This window comes from Eschrichtius robustus, chromosome 13 (assembly GCF_028021215.1).
Source record: "Eschrichtius robustus isolate mEscRob2 chromosome 13, mEscRob2.pri, whole genome shotgun sequence".
Lineage (NCBI taxonomy): Eukaryota > Metazoa > Chordata > Mammalia > Artiodactyla > Eschrichtiidae > Eschrichtius > Eschrichtius robustus.
Window position 1 is genome coordinate 21,350,091 of NC_090836.1, and position 19,929 is coordinate 21,370,019.

At 37.9% G+C, this 19,929-nt stretch overlaps 1 protein-coding gene across 2 annotated transcripts in view; it reads right to left on the minus strand.

The window, feature by feature from the left end:
* Window positions 1-19,607, minus strand: part of KRAS (KRAS proto-oncogene, GTPase) — a 38,147-nt gene extending 18,540 nt beyond the window's left edge. The window contains exons 1-2 of one of the 2 annotated variants that reach the window (XM_068559894.1): window positions 19,462-19,607; window positions 15,491-15,612 (exon numbers count right to left, since the gene is read on the minus strand). In XM_068559894.1, the coding sequence (XP_068415995.1) occupies window positions 15,491-15,601 (111 nt within the window). In that variant the 5' untranslated portion in view covers window positions 15,602-15,612; window positions 19,462-19,607. The remainder of the gene's footprint in view (window positions 1-15,490; window positions 15,613-19,461) is intronic. The other variant, XM_068559893.1, reaches the window with a different exon arrangement.
* Between the last annotated feature and the right edge of the window lie 322 nt (window positions 19,608-19,929).

Below are 19,929 nucleotides of genomic sequence, written 5' to 3' on the forward strand. Positions count from 1 at the left end.
TGGATGATTTAGGTGGCAAGAAAAATCAAGCAACTTACAAATAACTGTCATGTATCTATTTTATTTATACTCAAAGGAATACATAAGAGAACGGTCAATTCTGAGAATTTTAATGCCCTTATTTAATCCATTTCTGCAGTCCTGGGAACAATATTTAACAGCCAGATAGATACTATGATAATGCTAAAGAGAATGATTGTTCTGTCTGCAAATTCTGTGAGACCTCTAGTAAAAAGAGAGGGAGTGGTTGAAGGAGAGAGAAAGAGATGGATATCTTAGAGACCATGCAACTCCAAGATGGTGTAAAGGAAAGAAGGTAGGTGACATAACAGAATCTTGAAATGAAAATCTGATTTTCCTCTGACTTTTGATTAATACTCATGCCTAAAAGATTTCACACACTCTCTGCCAAAATAGGCTTCAAAAAATAAGGAAAAGGGCTGGTGCAAGGTGAAGTCATGGAGTCAGAGGCAGGGCTAATAATGGGTATAAAGTATAAGCCCAAGGACACTGTTTCTTATTGTTCCACCCTTAGTTCATGAATTACTTCACAAACCAATCTATCATTAAAAAAGTGGTCATTGAAAATCATGTTTTTGGTAAAGTGTTTGAAAAATGTTCACAGCATAAGGAGAATACAAAGATACACGTGTAGCATGATCCCAATAAAATATCTCTACACATCTGTATAAATGTATCTGTACATATATTAAAAAACTCGTGGTATGTACATCAAAATGTTAACAAAGGGTATGTCTCTGATGGAGAGAATTAATCTAAGAAATAATTGATCTCTTGCTTACCTTTTTTTGTGGTAATAGATATTATTTTAAATGTATTTCTTTCTTTGCCTTTTAATTTTAAAAAGTGTGAAAGATTACCATATTAGAATGATCTCGCACTTATCGTTTAAAGTAAACTGTATTTTCCAAATTTTCTATAATAAAAACCAATTATCGCAACAGTCAAAAAAAGGATGGATATTTAATTTTCTAAACAAGAAGCTCTTGACTAAAGATGTGAACATTTGGTTGACATTTTATTTTAGCCTATTCCTTTAATTAACTATTGATCCTTGAAAGAACTCCTGTATATTATAAATTGAAAACCATTGTTTTTGGAGTAGAATGAAAGAGCAGGAATTGAGAGCAAAGTAGTTTCTTGGAGTCAATCCATTCATTGCCCAGGTGTGGTTACGGCACATGTGAAACAGACCAAAGACTTTTCCTCACCTATTGAGCTGTCACCTCGCATTCTTCACTTACCAGTACTAGCTGAAGTTAACCTTATGGTTAATGGTTTCTTCAATCTTTAAAATTTTCTATCAACAATGAAATTAAAGACTATAGTTTCTGGAGCCACACAAATCTATACCCAAGGTGTGGCTGGAGGATTATGCACGTGCCCACAGATAGCGCCTCTAAGATGTATACCTCAGTGAACTCCCATTTACAAAATTTTCAAACATTTTGTGTTTCAAAAGTATATAATGTGAAATATTAGTAGTTTCTGCATGCATTTCATAGCATGTTCCCATGATGAACACTCCATCAAAGGGACTGAGAAACTGGGAGAGCAGTCCCTATTCATTCCTATTATCTTTTCCCTTCTAAACCCCAAAGATACTGAAAGCAAAATTCTGAGTCACAATCTGTTATTGAAAAAAAGTAATCCACAACCTGCCTATAAACAATGAGGAAGAATCTGCTGATTACAAATAACAGGTTCAGGTTAAAAATTCAGTATTTCCCAAGTTTATTTTATTTTATTTTATTTTATTTATTTATTTATTTATTTGCATTTCTTTTTTTTTTTAAATAAATTTACTTATTTTATTTATTTATTTTTGGCTGCACTGGGTCTCCGTTGCTGCGCACGGGCTTTCTCTAGTTACAGCGAGCAGGGGCTGCTCTTCGTTGCAGTGCACACGCTTCTCATTGTGGTGGCTTCTCTTGTTGTGGAGCACGGGCTCCAGGCGCGTGGGCTTCAGTAGTTGTGGCTCGCGGGCTCTAGAGCGCAGGCTCAGTAGTTGTGGTGCACGGGCTTAGTTGCTCCACAGCATGTGGGATCTTCCCAGACCAGGGCTTGAACCCATGTCCCCTGCATTGGCAGGCGGATTCTTAACCATTGTGCCACCAGGGAAGCCCCCAAGTTAATTTTAACTACAGTCATCCTTAGAAGCATAATTAGTCGCTGAGCTATATAAAAAGGCAGTGCAACTTGGTAAAAACTTAAGAACAAAAGTGTTAAATGGCGAGATCTGATCTGAAAAGAAATGACAGGTTTTAAGACAAAGCAGACAGCAAGCACAACAAAAATGATATGTAAATACTAAAGATTTTGTTTAGCCATAAGAAAAAAAGTATATGGGAGTAGAAAAAAATGTATGCATCAATGTAGAATCTTTCCCAACATGAGAGCCTAAATAAGGGTACAGCAAACTGTGGCCCACAGGCCAAATCCTGCCCACCTGTTTTTGTATGGTCTATGAGCCAAGAACAGTTTTTAAATGGTTGTTTAAAAAACAAAAAACAAAAAACAACAACAAAGATTATGTGACAAAGACCCAATTGACCCTTTACATTTTGCCAACCCCTGCTCTAAGCTAATAAAATACCTTATCACAAATCTAAAGTACTCTCAACACATACTATTCCTTTTATATTTAAAAAAAAAAAATCACCATTGAGAAAGTACAGGTTATCAAAGCCTAACCAGTTAAAACCACATAAATTCCACAATGAAACCAGTTAAAGACAGAGCAAGAAAAGAATCAAGACTTCACATTTTTCATTAGTATTATTTCCAGCCTTTCAAACAGAATAAACTTTTAGATCAGATACAAAGGTTACTAACATCCTTTGGAAACTAGGATAAAAGAAAGCCACTTAAAAACTAACTCAACATAATAAAATATTAAATAAAGGAAAGTTATTCCATAGATTTCCCCTTACTCCCAACTAAAGTACTATTTTTTTAATTTACTGAAGTAGTAGGAAAAAAAAAAAGAGAGAAAGAAAAAAAAAACTTTTCTAAGTGAAATACACTATGCTGGCAAAAGTTAAACATAGAAGTCAAGCATTTCTGGTGATACAGTAACAGGTACAATCCTTTTGGAAAGCAAGTACAGTACTTATCAAGAGCCATACCAATGTTCATAGCCTTTGACACAGTAATGCCACTTCTGGTAAGAGATGCTAAGAAAATATGGTTTATTTTTTTAAAACGATAGCTAAAATGGAGATATACTTAATATGGCATCCTAAATCATCATACCATAAAAAAAAAATTACATAGGCGTTTAATACCCACAGTCTTATGCCGTTTATCTATTTTCAAAACATACTCCAAATCCAAGCACTCACCACCCTCACCCTAGTCCAATGTGATTGTCTCATGCAATCTCCTGCAACTGCTTCCTAGCAGTTGTTGTTACTCCTACAGTCTATTCTCCACATAGCAGCTGGTGATCCTATTATAATTTGTAACTATGTATTTATGTGTAATTGTTCAAGTCTATACCCCCCACTTGGCTTTAAACTCCATGATGGTAGGGCTCACATCTGTTTTGCTCACCACTATGCACCCTGTGTGTCAGTCTTAAACACAGCAGGTAATCAGTACTGTCTGTTGAAGAAATGAATAAACCCATTCAATGTAAATATATGCAGACACTGTAAAAATAAACACAAGTTTAAGATATCATAAATTATATTAAAACAACGAAGCTGTAAATTTTAAAATTATACATTAAGAGTATTTTAGTATTCAAGCAAGTTTTATATAATATTAAAAATTTTAATTACTATTAATGTCAAAATATAAACAAAATATATAGATTTTTAAACATTTTGGGGGAGGGAAGAGAATAAGATTACAGAGAACACAGAGGCCTTTAACTGTATTAAGTTTTATATCTTGAAAAAGAAAAAAGGATCTAAAGTAAATGTGGCACAATGTTAAGACAGGGAAGACCTGGTTTGGGGCGCACATGACGCTCATGGTATTACTTTTCCATACGGCATTAAGGGTGTACCCATTCCATCACCACTCACTCAACAATAGGTTTCATATTTTTATTTTTGTCAGCTTGTTAGACCAAAAATCCTATTGTTTTAATATCTATTTCTTTGAGGACTAGTAATGTTACATAGTTTTTCTTTTTCATATTTATTCCCATTACCTGTTTGGAATTTTTGTCTTTTTTGTACTGGCTTAATTTTTTAAAAGTGTTTTCCAATTTATTAACATGCCTTCAAGTGTTGTTTTATGTACAGAAACTCATCTGCAGACCCAATAGAGGACTTTGCAAGTAAAGACTATATCTTTCAAGAATGAGATACACTCACTGACCAGGACATCATTTTGTCATTTTTCTATTATAATTCACAGTAACCAAGTTACTCAGTATGTTCATATTTCAACATATTCAATTTAGTTTTCCAACTCAGGCAGTTAAAGTTAACCCTGTCATGGGAAGACATAGTATAGTAAAAAAAAAAAAAAAAAAAAAAAAAAACTAAAGAAATTAGTAACTTTTACTAAAAGTAACCATATTACTATTAATAGTAATTATGACAGCCAACATTTACTGAGCCCTTATTTATATGTTGGATACTGTGATAAGCATATTACAAGCCTTAGCCCATTTAATCTCCATCTTCATGCTGTTGATTCCATCAGATGCTCTTGTAAATATGAATAGGACTGCTGGAAATGTCAGCTGAAGTATTCTTTGAGGATTTACTTTTGAAATGTTTGTAAGATTTTCTTAATGTGTTATTCTAAGTATTTTTCATGTACTGCTAAATAACACCTATAGGAAAAAACGAGAAACTCACTTTTACCCTCTTAATGCTCAAATATTTTGTTACTCTTCTAAAAGATTATTTGAATCTATCATAGAATGATGTGTTACACTATTGGTTATAACCCATCAAAAGTTGTTGTACACAGCTAGTTCTCAAAGACAGCTAAAAACATGCACAATAGCCTGGTATGTTAGAATTATAATAGGAAAGAAACAAGGAATTGGGGATATATAAGCACAGGCTTATTTGTTAGTTCATTCCCTCCTACCTACTCCATTCTCCCTTGCATCACAGGAACACAGTAAAAATCTTCTGAATGTCATATACTGTGCCAGGCATTATAGTTTCTAACCTCAAAGAGCTAGGTCTGGTGGAAGAGATATGAATGTAAACAAGTAATTTAAACACAATGAAATAAATGCAACACCTTATGGAGAACAAAGTACAATGGTGACAAACAGGAGAAGACATCAACTTTGCTTGTATGAATTAGGAAAGACAGGAGGGCCACTCCAGGCAGGAAGGAGCAAAGAGAATGCACAAAAACAGGAAACAGCATGTTGAATACATGGAACCAAGAAGTTCAACACAATTTTAGCTTAGAGGGATTATAGGTAAGTAGAAGTGAAACTGCACCATCAAGCAGAGGCCAGCTTATGGAGGGTCTAATATGCCATCTTAAGAAGTTCTGAACTTTATCTTACACTAAATCACTAAAAGATTTTTAAGTAGGAGGGAGGATCAGATCAACAATGTCCACTGTTAGCATTATTATGACAAATGAGACCAGACTGGAGGCTGGGAGATGAGTTTAGGAAACTTTTACAAGAAATTACAGAACCTGGCCCTGGTGGCGCAGTGGTTAAGAACTCGCCTGCCAATGCAGGGGACATGGGTTCGATCCCTGGTCCGGGAAGATCCCACGTGCCTCGGAGCCACTAAGCCTGTGTGCCACAACTACTGAGCCTGCGCTCTAGAGCCCGCGAGCCACAACTACTGAGCCCATGTGCCACAACTACTGAAGCCCGCGCACCTAGAGCCCATGCTCCGCGACGAGAGGCCACCTCAATGAGAAGCCCACGCACTGCAACGAAGAGCAGCCCCCGCTCGCCACAACTAGAGAAAGCCCACGCGCAGCAAGGAAGATCCCACGCAGCCAAAAATAAAATAATAAAAGAAGTGACAGAACCTGAACTAAGGCAGCAAAAGCAGTAAGATGGAGAAGATTAAACAGTTTTGAGAAATACTTAATGGGTAAAATTGACAGAACAACCCTCATACATCACTTACAGCAATGTTCACAGCAGCATCATTCAAAATGGCCAAAAAGAGGAAACAATCCAAATGCCCATCAACTGATGAATACATAAACAAATATCCATACAAGAGAGTATTATTCAGCCATAAAAAGGAATGAAGTATTGAAACATGTGACAACATAGATGAACCCTGAAAATATTATCCTACATGAAAGACGCCAGACACAAAAGGCCACATGTTGTATGATTTCAATTACGTGAAATATTCAGAACAGGCAAATCCACAGAGACAGAAAGTAGATTAATGGTTGCCAGGGGCTGGCAGGAGAAGGGATTGGGGAGCGACTGCTAATTGGTATGGGGTTATAAAAATGTGACAGAATTAGACGGGGTGATGGTTGTATAACTTTGTGAATATACTAAAAACCACCTAACTGTATACTTTAGAGGATGAATTTTATGTTATGTGAATTATATCTCGATTTTTTTTTAATGGCAGAGCTTATTGTTTAGAGATGAGAACATAATGGGAAGGGGAGAGGAAAAGATGAGTTCAATCTGGGGCATGTTGAATTCCGTATGTTCGTGGGTTGCTCTGGTGCTGTGACCTGTAGGCAGCTTTGATATACAGGGCTGATGCTCAGGGCCGAAGTCTAGGCTAAAGATACACTCCTGAATCTTCAATCTATGTCACCTGCAGAACTCCACTTACTTGCGGCGTGAGTATGGGCAAACTACTTAATCTCTACTCTAAGCTATTGTTTCTTTTGCTGTAAAAGTGGGTAAATAATAATGCAGAGGACTTTGTATACAGGTTAGGATTAAAGACCATGAAAAAGTGCTCTAAAAAGTTAACTGTATTATTTCATATTTTACATTGTACATGCTATTATAGGCCCAAAAGGTAGGGGGCAGGCCACTGGCTACTAGGAACTGTATAGCAACAGCAGTTATCTTGCCCTTATAAAAATCACTGGACATCTACATTTGGACTGCTTTTTCCAAAACCACTCACTGTATTTCAAAATAAATATAATGGAGCTGGACAAGCTCCAGGGAAAAACAGCTAAAACTCTGAGGTTTATGAAGGATTTCTGTATTGATTAGGGAGCAAGGGCGTTAAAAGAGCTTAACACCTTCTGTCTCATGACAGAATTTTTGGTTAAGACATTCATTAGAAGTAAGGATAAAGAAAACAAAGACTTCTTTACTAAATAATGGACATTTGATATTATAAGAATGTTGAATCTTAGCTTAGGACTAGAGAGAATAAAATGTGTACTATGTCCAAGAGGTAAAGTCTGAATAAACTCAAGGAAAATTTGCATAACAGATTTTGAAAATAAGGATATTATAAGCCTACATCTGTAACCTGTTGAAGTAATGTGGTATTCTCCCACAAATTATCACTTGATGCCAAGGTCAGAATGTGAGGCTGGATCAATCATGGATCCAATCTTAATAATTACAGATGCACAATATAATTTTCATATTTTGAATTATTATATCTCTCAGCTGTTCTTTAATTGGCCTAATACCAATTCCTTTAACTGTACCTCTTTATCTGTAATACATCTGTATTATCCAATTCATTGAGGTTTTAAAAAGGGGGGAAGAAAGTAAATATGAAGTAATCTGATGGTATCTAATACTCTAGTGACTTTTCTCCCTCAAAAATTAGGATTTATTTTTCCCTCTCAAACAGTATATGCTCATTTTTAAAAAAACAAAAACACTACAGAGTTTGGCATATGTCCTACCATATTTTAGTACATATTCACATTGTTTTTAAATAAACAGACTCATACTCTACACAAAGTGCTACAACACAGCTTGTCTTACATAATGGACAGTTTTTCAATGTCAGTACCTATAGATCTACCTAATCCTTTTTGACAACTGTATAATATAATTTGTACAAAGATACCATAACTTACCTCACCTCTTCCCTACTGGTAGAAGTGTAGATTATTTCCACTTTTAAAAATTATAAACAACACTGCAATAACACTCCTGGGTATACATCTTAAACACTTATCCAACTGAATCTTTCAGATAAATTTCTGTAAGTGGAATCAATTAGTCAAAGGACATGTAGTTTCCATTTTGATACATACTGCCAAACTGATGACCTCCAGAAAGTTTATAATAAGGTATACTCTCACTACAGCATAAAGAGTACACATGTTCCATACCTTTCCAGGCCTGTTATCATTTTAATCTTGGCCAACATGAAAATAAAAGATGTTATTTATTGTTTGAACTTGCATTTCTACATTAATGAAGTATCTTTTAATATGTTTCGACAGCACTTTTTGTGTGAGTGTCGATAGGTTGGCTATTTATATGCCTTTTTTCCCCTGTTTGGATGTTTGCTTTTCTCTAATTCAAATACAGGAGAGCTTCCTGATACTGATAGATGATGCAAGTAGTTTTCCCAGGTTTCCATCTGTCTTGGATTTTTGTTAAAGGTGTTTTCGTCTTTATGTAGCCAAATAGCTCAATCTTTTCCTAAATGGTTTAAGAATACTTTGAAAATGAAAAGGATCCCCACTTTTCTCAATGGAGAAAAATATTTAATCCCAATTCCACAAATAAAAAAGCTAACCTAATGTTAAATTATTCAATCTGTGTTGATTGACATTATCATTTTTAATTCAATAGCTGTCTAATGTTTAACGTTAAAACTTATACAAGGTAGAACCAGTGTTCTCATCATGGGAGAAAGAAAACATGGAGGAAGAATGAACTCATGATTTTTAAATAAAATCTACTGCTTAGCTCTGTCTGTTGAAAAGGGTCTAGAAGCAGTGACACTCCAGTAGCAACACCACCTAACATCCAGGACTTAATTTCTAAATATCATTCCCTAGTAAAAGGAATGAGGGCTCTCTGGACAAATGGCTGAATCCAGGGTAGGGACAGGGAAAGAACAAAGGGAACCTGGAATACACTGTGCCAGAAAGTAAGAAAGAGCTCAAAAACTGATGGGGATGTGTCAAAAAGATACAGAGGCCAGCTCGAAAGGGAGTCCACTGGCCAAATCAAATATATATTTGAGCACCAAAATCAATAATGACAAGAATAGACTTGAACACATCAAATGAAAAACGAATCCTTGAGTCTGTACGGATACAAATAAGACAAACCAAATAAATAAGGAGAGGGAAGAGAAAAGAGAGAAACCTTACTTATGGTAGATGTCAAATAATAAATGTAGAAGTAATGACAGAGTTAGATTACCTACCACTTTGCAGTCATTATGGTGGTAGTTTGTTCTGGTTAGAATTATCAGTGGCTACTACATCCCACTGGGTGCAAATATGCTGGAGAACAGGATATTTATAGTCTCAAAGTATCTCCCCACAGAGTACATATTAATTATAAAAGAATTAAAGATACCTTTACAGAGAGAAAGCTGATAGATATGACCTTAACCAAATAACCAATGTTAACATAACATCATCAATAATGGGACAAGCCAGCATCTTGTGCCTCCTGATGTGATACAGCAAGGAGGGCATAACATCACTTACACAGTATTTCTACCAAAAATGTTTAATCCAAATCTGACCAAGAGGAAACAATCAGACAAAACTAAATGACAGGACATTCTACAAAACAACTGGCCTGAATTCTTCAGAAAGTGCCACTGTCACGAATGACTAAGAAAAACTGAGAAACTGTTCTAGATTGTGAGACATGACACCTGATTTTTGATCCTGGGATCAGGAAAAAAAAAAAAAAAAAGAATTGCCGAGAGCACATTCTGGGAACTGATAAAATTTGAATATGGACTATATGTTAGATAAAACATTGTATCAATGTTGAATTTCCTAAATTTTGTCACTGCGTTGTAGTTATACAATGAATTATTCTTATTGTTAGAAGAGGGTCAGCAAACTTGTTCCGTAAAGGACCAGACAGTATTTGGTCTCTGTTGCAGCCACTCAGCTCTGCCACTGTAGTGCAAAAGCAGCCATAGACAACATGTCAACACTCAAGCACAGCTGTGCCCCAATAAAACTTTACAGAAACAGACACAGGCTGTATGTGGCCAGCAGGCAGGCCACAGTTCACAGACCCCTGTGTTTAGAGGTAAAGGGTCCTAACATACGCAACTTATTCTCAAAAAGTGCAGCAAAAATAAATAATATGTATTCAAGTATGTGTGTGTACATACACAGGCACACACACATAAAGTAACTATGCCTAGTTTAAAGGTTAAGAGGTATTCACTGTAGTATTTTTCACTACTTTTCCATTGGTTTGAAATTTTCAAAATAAAAAGTTCAAAAATTACCTAAGGTAAGCAATACAGCCCTACTTAATCCTCTCAAATATTTTGTTTTTACTACCCATTTCTAATTTTATTACATTAAGATCACAATAATATAACTGTTCCATAAACCTAGGCACTATGAGACAATATAATTAAGAGACATAAGAAATCTATCGCCCTCCTAAAGCATAAAGCCTCTAAATTAAGTTATATATAATTAGGATCACTGTCTAGAAACACTGCTCTTCCAAATACATCTAAGACTAATAACCTCCATGAAGGCAGTGATGCGGTTCTTTTTGCTCCTCAGTGTATCTCTAGACCGTAGGAAGGCTGCATGGTACAGAGTAGGCACTAACAACATTTATGGAATTAAGAAATTAGCTGCATTGTTTCAACCAGACTCTTAAGAGACGCCAAACGATAAAGGATAAAGTTTTCTTTTCCTTTCACTTATTTCCATTGCCAACTTTCATTTGCATGTTTTTAAAGCTCTGTATTTATAAAAACCCAAGTTAGAATAAAACGTGTCCAATAATTTTCAACATTCAGGGCTCAATAAATAGTTATTATTAAGTAAATTCTTATTCTTAAATTGACCTAAACACAGTGCCTGAATTTTGTGTTAGTTTATTCTAAAAATCAGGCGTTCTCAACTATTCTACAGTCCTATAAAAATTTACAACATGTGAACTTCCACAATTTGCCACTTTTGAATAGGCCCTTCCTAACACCTCATGTAACACATCCCTAAGCTCTGAACTCTCTAAGGTACCTCCTGTGTGCATGAAAAGAAATTCACAGAGCCACAGTGCCCCTTCTTATTCCCTCAGACAAAGTGACCTCAAGCAGTGCTAACAAGGGCACCACCCTATTTTCTCCTACATTGCCACATTTCCTTTCTTAGTCAAAAATATTCACCCACATATTTAATTAGTTAGGCCTAACTGGTCCACACGGTAATCTTAATAACATTAGCAAAGTAAAACTGACACTTTAGATTTTTTTTTTTGACACTTTAGATTGTTAAAACATTAGTCATACAAAATAAGTCTTTTAAATAAAATTTATATAGTTATAAATTGATTATACCCACAGTTTAAATAGAAAAAATATCCAAACTTAGGATTTCATTTTTTATTATAAAAGTGAATAAGTTGACCAGTAGAGGGCACTCACTTGAAAGGGGGGGGGGGAAGAGTGGCCACAGTCTTGAAGAGAAATGGATTTACAAAATTGCTGTGTTGTACCTTGTTTTAAAAACAGAATGTTTTAACAGAACGCTAGTGTAAGCTAATATAACATATTGTTAGTTTAGAAAATGTAAGGTTTAAAATCTATATTATGTTAAAAAATCTAACATAAACCATATTCAGGGACTTGAGCCTCACAATTTACAGGACGTTTGAAGCTATATGTAATGCACAGTATTGGGGTCTCAACCTCAGCACTGCTGACTGACATTCTGGACCACGTCATTGTTTGCTGGGGGGCCCTCCTGTGCACTGCAGGAGGAGTAACAAAACCCCGGCCTCTGCCCACTACAGAAGCCAGTAGCAGCCCCCTCCTCAAGCTGTGACAGCCAAAAACAGCTCCAGATTTAGCCAAATGTCCCGAGGGGCAAAGTCACCACCTATTCCTTGTTAATAACTACTGATACATGTCAAAAAAACAAAACCAAAAAAAGCAGAAAAATAACAGCTTACAATATTAAACAGTGCTTTTCTTACACCACTCTTCAATACTGGTTTAGTATTACAAATTTTCTCTCTATAATTTAAATACCTTAGTCAGCAATTCCATAATTAACATGGAAAATTTTTTTAAAAGAGAAACTGATATATCTTGGTGAATAAACACTCAAGGGCTCAGAGCACTAAAGATGGAACAAATCAATCCAATTATGACTCCATTCTTTCTTACTGACTAGAAAACTGTTTCATCAAAGGAGGGCATAATACTTGGACTGAATTAGAAATGTCACATTAACAGAAGCATACAGATGTCAGTGAATTGGAGACTGGGAAAAAATACTTCTTTCTGTGTCTATTTTTATATTGTACCCAGTAGATACTTGTTATACGTTTGTTAACTGACCAACTGACAGTTCTGATCTCTACTTCCATTTTTCTGCTTCCACCAAATTCTACCTTAGAAAACACATTTCAGAGAACATGTTTTTATAATAACATGATCTCCAAACTATAAAAACATATATTATTTCTAGCCTGGTATTGTGTTTGGGGACTGAGTTTTTAACAATCCTGCACCACTAACAAGGTATTTCGTTATCTCTTGGAACTCTTCAGTGGGCTTCATAAAAGATAAAGGTAAAATCTTTTCAGAAGTAAAAGTGATCATCATGTGCAAATATAAACATGCTCCATCTATGTGTCATACCTAATTCTATATCATATCTCTGCTATTAAGATGCCATTAGATAGTACGCTAAGTTCAAATTTTGATATATTAATAATCTGAATCAGCCTCCAACACTAAATATTTTTAGCTTGAAGGCTAATTTTTCATTTTTAAAAAGCTATACAAGGGTGCAGTGGAAATTCCATTTAACTTGGTCTCAGAAAACTTAAAATTCCACCACTTGCTAGCTTAAGTATCCTTATGCAAGTTGCAACCTCTCAGAGACCATTTTTATCGATAAAATGAAAGAAACAATGACCACCTTCCTTACCTAGCTCATAGTTTTGGGTTGGCCAAAAAGTTCATTCGGGGTTTTCCATAACATCTTACGAAAAACTCGAAAGAACTTTTTGGCCAACCCAATATAAATCTCTGAAAATTCTAAACCACTAGAAAATATGGTATTAGTTAATTAAATTTTTTTCCTAAACTTCTCTCCATTTGTTTAATGCAGAAAAACTGATGAGAACTCCAAATGTGCAAAGTCTATGACCTCTCTTATTTTCTCTGGCCTACTGTTCACCTACCAGAAACTTAACAGCAGTAGTGATACCCACTACCCTTCAACTTTTTACAAAAATGTCATGTCAGTATTTTTGTTTAACCACTTATGAAAATAAACTACTAAATTCTCTTGCTTTTCTTCTAGTTGAACTACACCAAGAATTCAATGTGTCAGTTCCCTCAGAGACTCACTGTAACTTGGGAGATAAGAGACAATCTCTGATAACCATTTCCCAGGTGGCTACACTAGTGACGGAATGTCAGTTTCAAAGTTCACAGGTAATCAATGCTTCCCTGGGTCAAGTCTTCTGGTTTGGCAGAAATCATAATCAGAGTTAATGGGTTTGAGTTGATAAACTTTTTTTACCTTCCCCCAAAATAAAGGATTGACTTTTAGCTTTATTTCTTTAAGATTTATATTGCACTTTAATAATTTTGACCAAAAGGTTTCCTAACCTTTCTTTTTTAAATCACATTCTTATACATCATTCTTGACCTCTGATAGGAAACAGAGTGTAATGGAATTCTTCAGATTTTCAGAAAAGATGGAGGGCACTTCTGCTAAAATCATATTCCAGAATCCCAGGAAAACTGCCATGCTTAACTTAAATTCTGTTAAAATGTCCTTTTACTTCCAATTTAAATGGTGGAGTAACCTTGGCTTTAGAAATAGGTGAACTATTTAATCCTCCTCAAAGTAAAAAATAAACAAAACCATTAGCATTGAATTGACTTGCCAAGAGGAAATACAGAGAGACTATTACATAGGTGGTCCACTTCAGTTAGACTCTTCCCCTTTTACTAATGCAAATTATTAAACTTGGAAGCCAAATGAAAGCTGCTTCTATGTTTAAATCAGATCTTTGTAAATAAGGGTTATCTCTTCATTTTTTTCCCTCCAGTACCAGAAATAGTTGACATTTCCTTATCAATCCTCAAAGTTCTACACTGCATAAACACCTTCCCCAAGGCCAACAATGCCCTCAAAACCTACCTAAGTGCAGTCAAGGTGTTTTTTTTAAGATATTACACAGCACCTTAACAGGGCATTTTTTGACCGATTCTAGACCCTACAGCTTGGGACTCAGAGAAAGTTATGGGAAATTTTTCAGAGCTGATTAAATAAACTGGTATACCAGATCTAGAATAAAAGCTAAGGGATTAGGATTGCTTAAAAGAAGTCTAAGAAATAATCTAATAACATAAATCTATTTCAAAGATGAGCTGATATTATGTTAAACTTAACAGGAAGATTCAGATTATGCATGAAATAGCTAATAATTACATTCTGGAAATTAGTTAACAAGGACAGTTGTGTGCCATTCCCTCCTGCAGGTCTTTGGGATTAAATAAATCCTTATCTGCTTGAGATCATCTGAGTATAGCGCTGCCAGAAGGCAGTGGGAAACATACTACGTGACCTCTCAAGGTCTCTGCTAGGCCTTTATTCTATCATTTTGCTGTTGGCCATTCCTTTGGTACATTTTTATGAAACTGAAAAAGTCTGAAAATTATTCATTAATTAATTTGTAATAAAAAAACAATTCTAACATTGCCTTGAATAAATTGAAAAAGGGCTGTAAAGCAAAGGTAAGGATTGGTGATGGTATTCTTATATATCACCTGATATACATATAAACGTAAAGAATGAGCTTTCTAAAATGCATCAGGTAGTTGTAGGTTCTCCACTACTTCAATGTGAAGAGAAAATATGAAAATACTACTAATTCAGTGTTTTTAATTCAATCATCAAACGATTACACTTCACCAGTATAAATCAACTCTACATGTGACATCAAAATACCAAAAAAAATACCAAAACCCCATAAAAATAATAGCCACATTAAAAAAAAAAAAAAAAAGGACTGTTAGATATGTCTCATCTTACAGATGAGATGTAAATTCACATTTTCACCCTGTGAGAAAACTCTGAAATACACTTCCAATCAAAATGCACATACACTAACACAGAGTGAACGTCACAGATAGTATTATTGTCTTGAGAGAAAACAGGCTGGTGTCTCATATCTATGGTTACTTATAATATCAGAGTAATGCCTTGAAATCCAAGTACATTTTAAATAACTTAATAAAAGTATTATCAGTATAACTACCTTGTAATGAGTAGTCACAGAAAATGATCAGAGAAACCTTTTTTTTTACCCAAAGGACGGGCCTGCACAAATCAATATGCATATGAAAACAAGATTTACCTCTATCGTAGGATCATATTCATCCACAAAGTGATTCTGAATTAGCTGTATCGTCAAGGCACTCTTGCCTACGCCACCAGCTCCAACTACCACAAGTTTATATTCAGTCATTTTCAGCAGGCCTTATGACAAAAATGGAAATGTGACTCAATTAGAACATGTGCCACACGTGAGGTTAATATAACCCAAACACTCTATCAATACCTCTTAACACAAGTTCACCTTTATACGGAACATTATTTCAAAATACCTCACAAAATTCAATGACAAAAACTCCAGGTGACTACAGATGTGTATTGTAATGAATTGTACGGCGTTGACAAACTCCTCCATCAGCATTTGAGAAAAACTCATTCGGAGTACATAGTTCTTTTACCTTGGATTCAGGTCACTCTATCTCAAGAGCCCGTCTGCTCTTCGGCAGCAGGTAATGGCTCTCAAAGGAGCAGGCCACGACTTCACTCAGTACAAGTGTCAAGCACGCTGCTCTACACCCTGAGGACACACTCACACAAAACTTGCTGACAGCTATCGCCACAGTATTCCTCATCGACTCGGGCCCCTAAGAGTTACAAGTGGACATGCTGAGTGCCTCTGTTGGGGCCAACAGCTACAGAAAACTTTTTAAAAGCGTCATCATAGAGTTCTCCTGGACAGTTAGCAAGAATCAGATGGGGGTTGGGGGAGGACTGTCAAATAAAGCTGGACAGTACACTGGGAAAATAAAAACTGAGATGCCAAAGCAGACAAGGACGATACTTGGTGACATTTTAATCTGTACGTTATCTGCTGGGGAAAAAAACGGTGTAAAAACTAAGAGAACTTCGAGAATTTTTAACTAACTATTCAGTACAGATGATCTGATCATCAATCACAATCTATAATGCTATATCAGTGCTGAAAAATAGCACTTTGCACAAGAAAAATATAATTATATAATATTTAAAGACAAGCACACTTTTAATGAGAGAATTTTTAAAAGATATGAGTATTTCTCAGTAATCCACATGACTTTTATTCTCTGTTTCTCATACATCATCTCCCAACAGTAGCAATAAATATCGACAACTTGAAAGGTTAACGGCGCCAAGCCAGAAAATATTTTTTTAGTCAGCTGTTTCAAACTTTTTGAAATGAAAATGAATTTATTTACTTTAATCTCCTTTCCCTCAATAACTACATGATATTACTACAAATAAGTAGTGAACTGCAGAAAGAATGGCAGTCAATGAACAATAATTTATTACAGGGTAAGCAGCTCAAAATTAATGAATGTACAGATATTGTATATGAACACTATATACATGCAGCATCCTATTTACCGAAGACCAAGAATTATCCCAATAGGCACCCCACCACCCTGCCCCCCAAAAAGTAATATGTTTTTCCAAGTGATAACGTACTAACTACCTCTTCACGCTATTCCTGAACCTACTCACAGAGAGCAGACAGGCCAGACAGCTGTCGTCTCACAGCTTCTCCCTGGCCTGCTCTGTGCCACCTAGCCTTGTCTAAGGCCACCACAAACATGTATCACATCCTGTTTGCTTCCCCTTTTCATTCCTAATGTTGACTGCAGCAAATGGGATAGGTGAGGATAATCTCACCAAAATGTATCCTCTAGTTCCCTGCCCAGCCCACCCCTCCAATAAAATTTGGATAGCCTAGAACAGTAGTTCTCAAAATGTGTTCCAGGAACCCATTAGGGTTCCTAAGACTTTTGGAGAGGGCCTAAGAGGTCAAAAACTGGTTTCACGATAATGCTATGATGTGATTTACCCTTTCCACTCTTATTCGCTCACAAGTGTACAGTAGAATTTTCCAGATGTGTGATAATAGACTGAATACAGAAGCAGACGTGAGGATCCAGCCGTCTTTTACTAAACTATATAATTAGAGAAGTGCGAAACAATGCCACTCTTCTCACAATTTTTGTGTTTGTTTTGGAAAAGTTACTTTTCATTAAAAATTCTACTTCTGTTACCAAGTAATGGGCTTATTATTTCTTTTTTTAATGAATTAATATTTTTTTAATTCTCAATTTTAATTTCTATTGTGCTAAATATTGACACACTCCAAATTGGGATCTTCAATAATTTTTAAGAGTGTAAAGGGGTCCAGGTCCTTATGACCAATAAGTTTGCTAGCCTAAGAGAGACTGTGGACAAATACTGGATTAGAGCTTAGTTGTACATACATGTGTGAATTCTGAAAGACACACACCTTCTGGTCTACTTCTTTATGCAGCAGTTATTTCTGAAAAAAATCTTTGACTTAGATTTCAAAAATCAAGTAATATTTAAACCCACTAGAGAGAACTGGGTTCCCAAAGAAGATCATAGGCCAGAAGGAGCCCCCTCACCCAAAGCTACAAAAGCTAGCAAGCGGTGGAACTGGGAACAGAACTGAACAGTCTGTTCAGGAAAAGAATTTTCACTTTGTCATAAAACAAAATGAATTATTATTTCGTCTACTATCTCTTAAAACCAAGAATGCCTGTGGATGGATACAGTCTAAAGTAAACAGTATTGTTATCAACCATATTTGTCATCTCTAGTCTACTACATGCCCGAGTCAGCATTTTGGACCTTAGTCACCTAAGAATGACATCACTCATAAGGTTGATTCTGAGATGATTATGAACAGACTTTTTTCCCTTTGTGATTTCTTTTTGAATGATTTTTTTCCATTACAAATGTAACATGTATATTGTGTAAAAAAATTAGAAAATACCTTTCTGTTCTTAACCCCTTATTTTGGTGGATATCAAGATTTAGGAAGGCTAGTTGAGGACTTCAACTACAGCATGCACATGCCTAAGAGTATTTCAGGCAGTCGGCTGGCAGATTGCTACAATTAACTCCTCTGGTAGGTCAGTTAAAAAAAAAAAAAATTGTGTGACAGCCGTTTAGGAGTACTGTAATAACTCCTGGGATGGGGGTCAAATTTGTATGCATGAGGGTAATACAGAAGAGATGGGGGAAAGGACAACAACAGGCAAATTAAACTTCAAATACAATTTTAGCTATTGCTGTCTACACTCAACTAGCAAGGAAAAAGCCCTGCTTCTGCTCTGCGGGTTTGCTGCGTGTGTTTTAACTTGACAAAGCAAAACAGACCTTCTGGGATTAACTTTTTCTTTTTCACTAAGTACAGGCTTTATGTTGTAGGGTGTTGGCCACCTGTTCTTCCACCACCATCTCTACCTCCACCTCCTCCTTTGTGGCCACAGCAATGTCACAGCCCATACATGGGGGAGGGGAGCAGTCAAGAACTCGGCTGCAGATGCATTTTTTTCCAAACACAATAACCTCAAACAGTGGTCTCTAAGCACTTTCCTCCGCGCTTCCAAAACGCGACCTCCCCTCTTACTCATATATCCCCCTACACACTGAAAAAAGGACCACAAGCCGTCCAGTCTGCGCTCGAGGGAGAAGTTTATACCCTCGTCCTAGAGATGCGAGATGCAGCAGAGAAGGCAGTAACCGAGGCAGCCGAGTGCTGGGAAGGGAGGAAGAGGTGCGGGAGCGAAGGGAGAGAGAGGGAGAGGGAAGGACGGCGAGGGGGAGGGGAGGCTGGAGCGCAGCGGGAGTAACCTCCACCGCACCCGACCGCCCCGAGGGGCGGCCCGCCCGGCCCGCGAGTTTCACCCCGGCCGCCTCCAGCCGCGGCTCTCGGGGAGGAGGAAGGAAGGGGTTCCCCGTCCAGGAAGCAGCACCAGCGGCGGCCGCCTCCAGCCTCACCCTCCTCAGCCCCGCACCGCCCATTCCTCATTCCCCGCGTCGCCGCGTCCCCGCGCCTCCCCCGGCAGACCCCCCCCGACCCCGTCCGCCCGCCCGGGCCCCGTGCCCGCGCCCCCTCCCCGCCCCTCCGGGGACCCCCAATTCATTCACTCGCAGCCGGCCCCGCCCGGCGCCGGAGAGGAGGGTCGGGACCCCGGTAGGAGCCAGGAGGGGTGGTCCGCTCCGTACCTCTCTCCCGCACCTGGGAGCCGCCGAGCCTCTGGCCCCCGCCGCCGCCTTCAGTGCCTGCGCCGCGATCTCTCCCCGTCCGAAATGGCGGGGGCCGGGAGTACTGGCCGAGCCGCCGCCGCCACCGCCGCCGCCGCCGCCACCGCCGCCGCTGTGCCTCCGCCGCCGCGGCCGCCGCCTAGGGAAATCGAGCTCCGAGAGCACCGATGAGTTCGGGGCCGGGCGGCCGCAGAGGGCAGAGCTATCGATGCGCTCGGCGCTCGATTCCTCTCCAGACGAGAGTGCGGGGAGGGAGCGGCTGAGGGCGGTGTGGGAAGAGGGAAGAGCGAGCCTGCGAGCGCTGCCGGGGCGAGGGAGGGGGCCGGGCCCGGCCGTGGAGGGGGCGGGCCAGGCCGGCGGAGGAGGGGCGGGGGCCGGGCCGGCGGGCGGGCGGGCGGCCGAGGCGGTGGAGGGCTGGGGGCGCGCGGC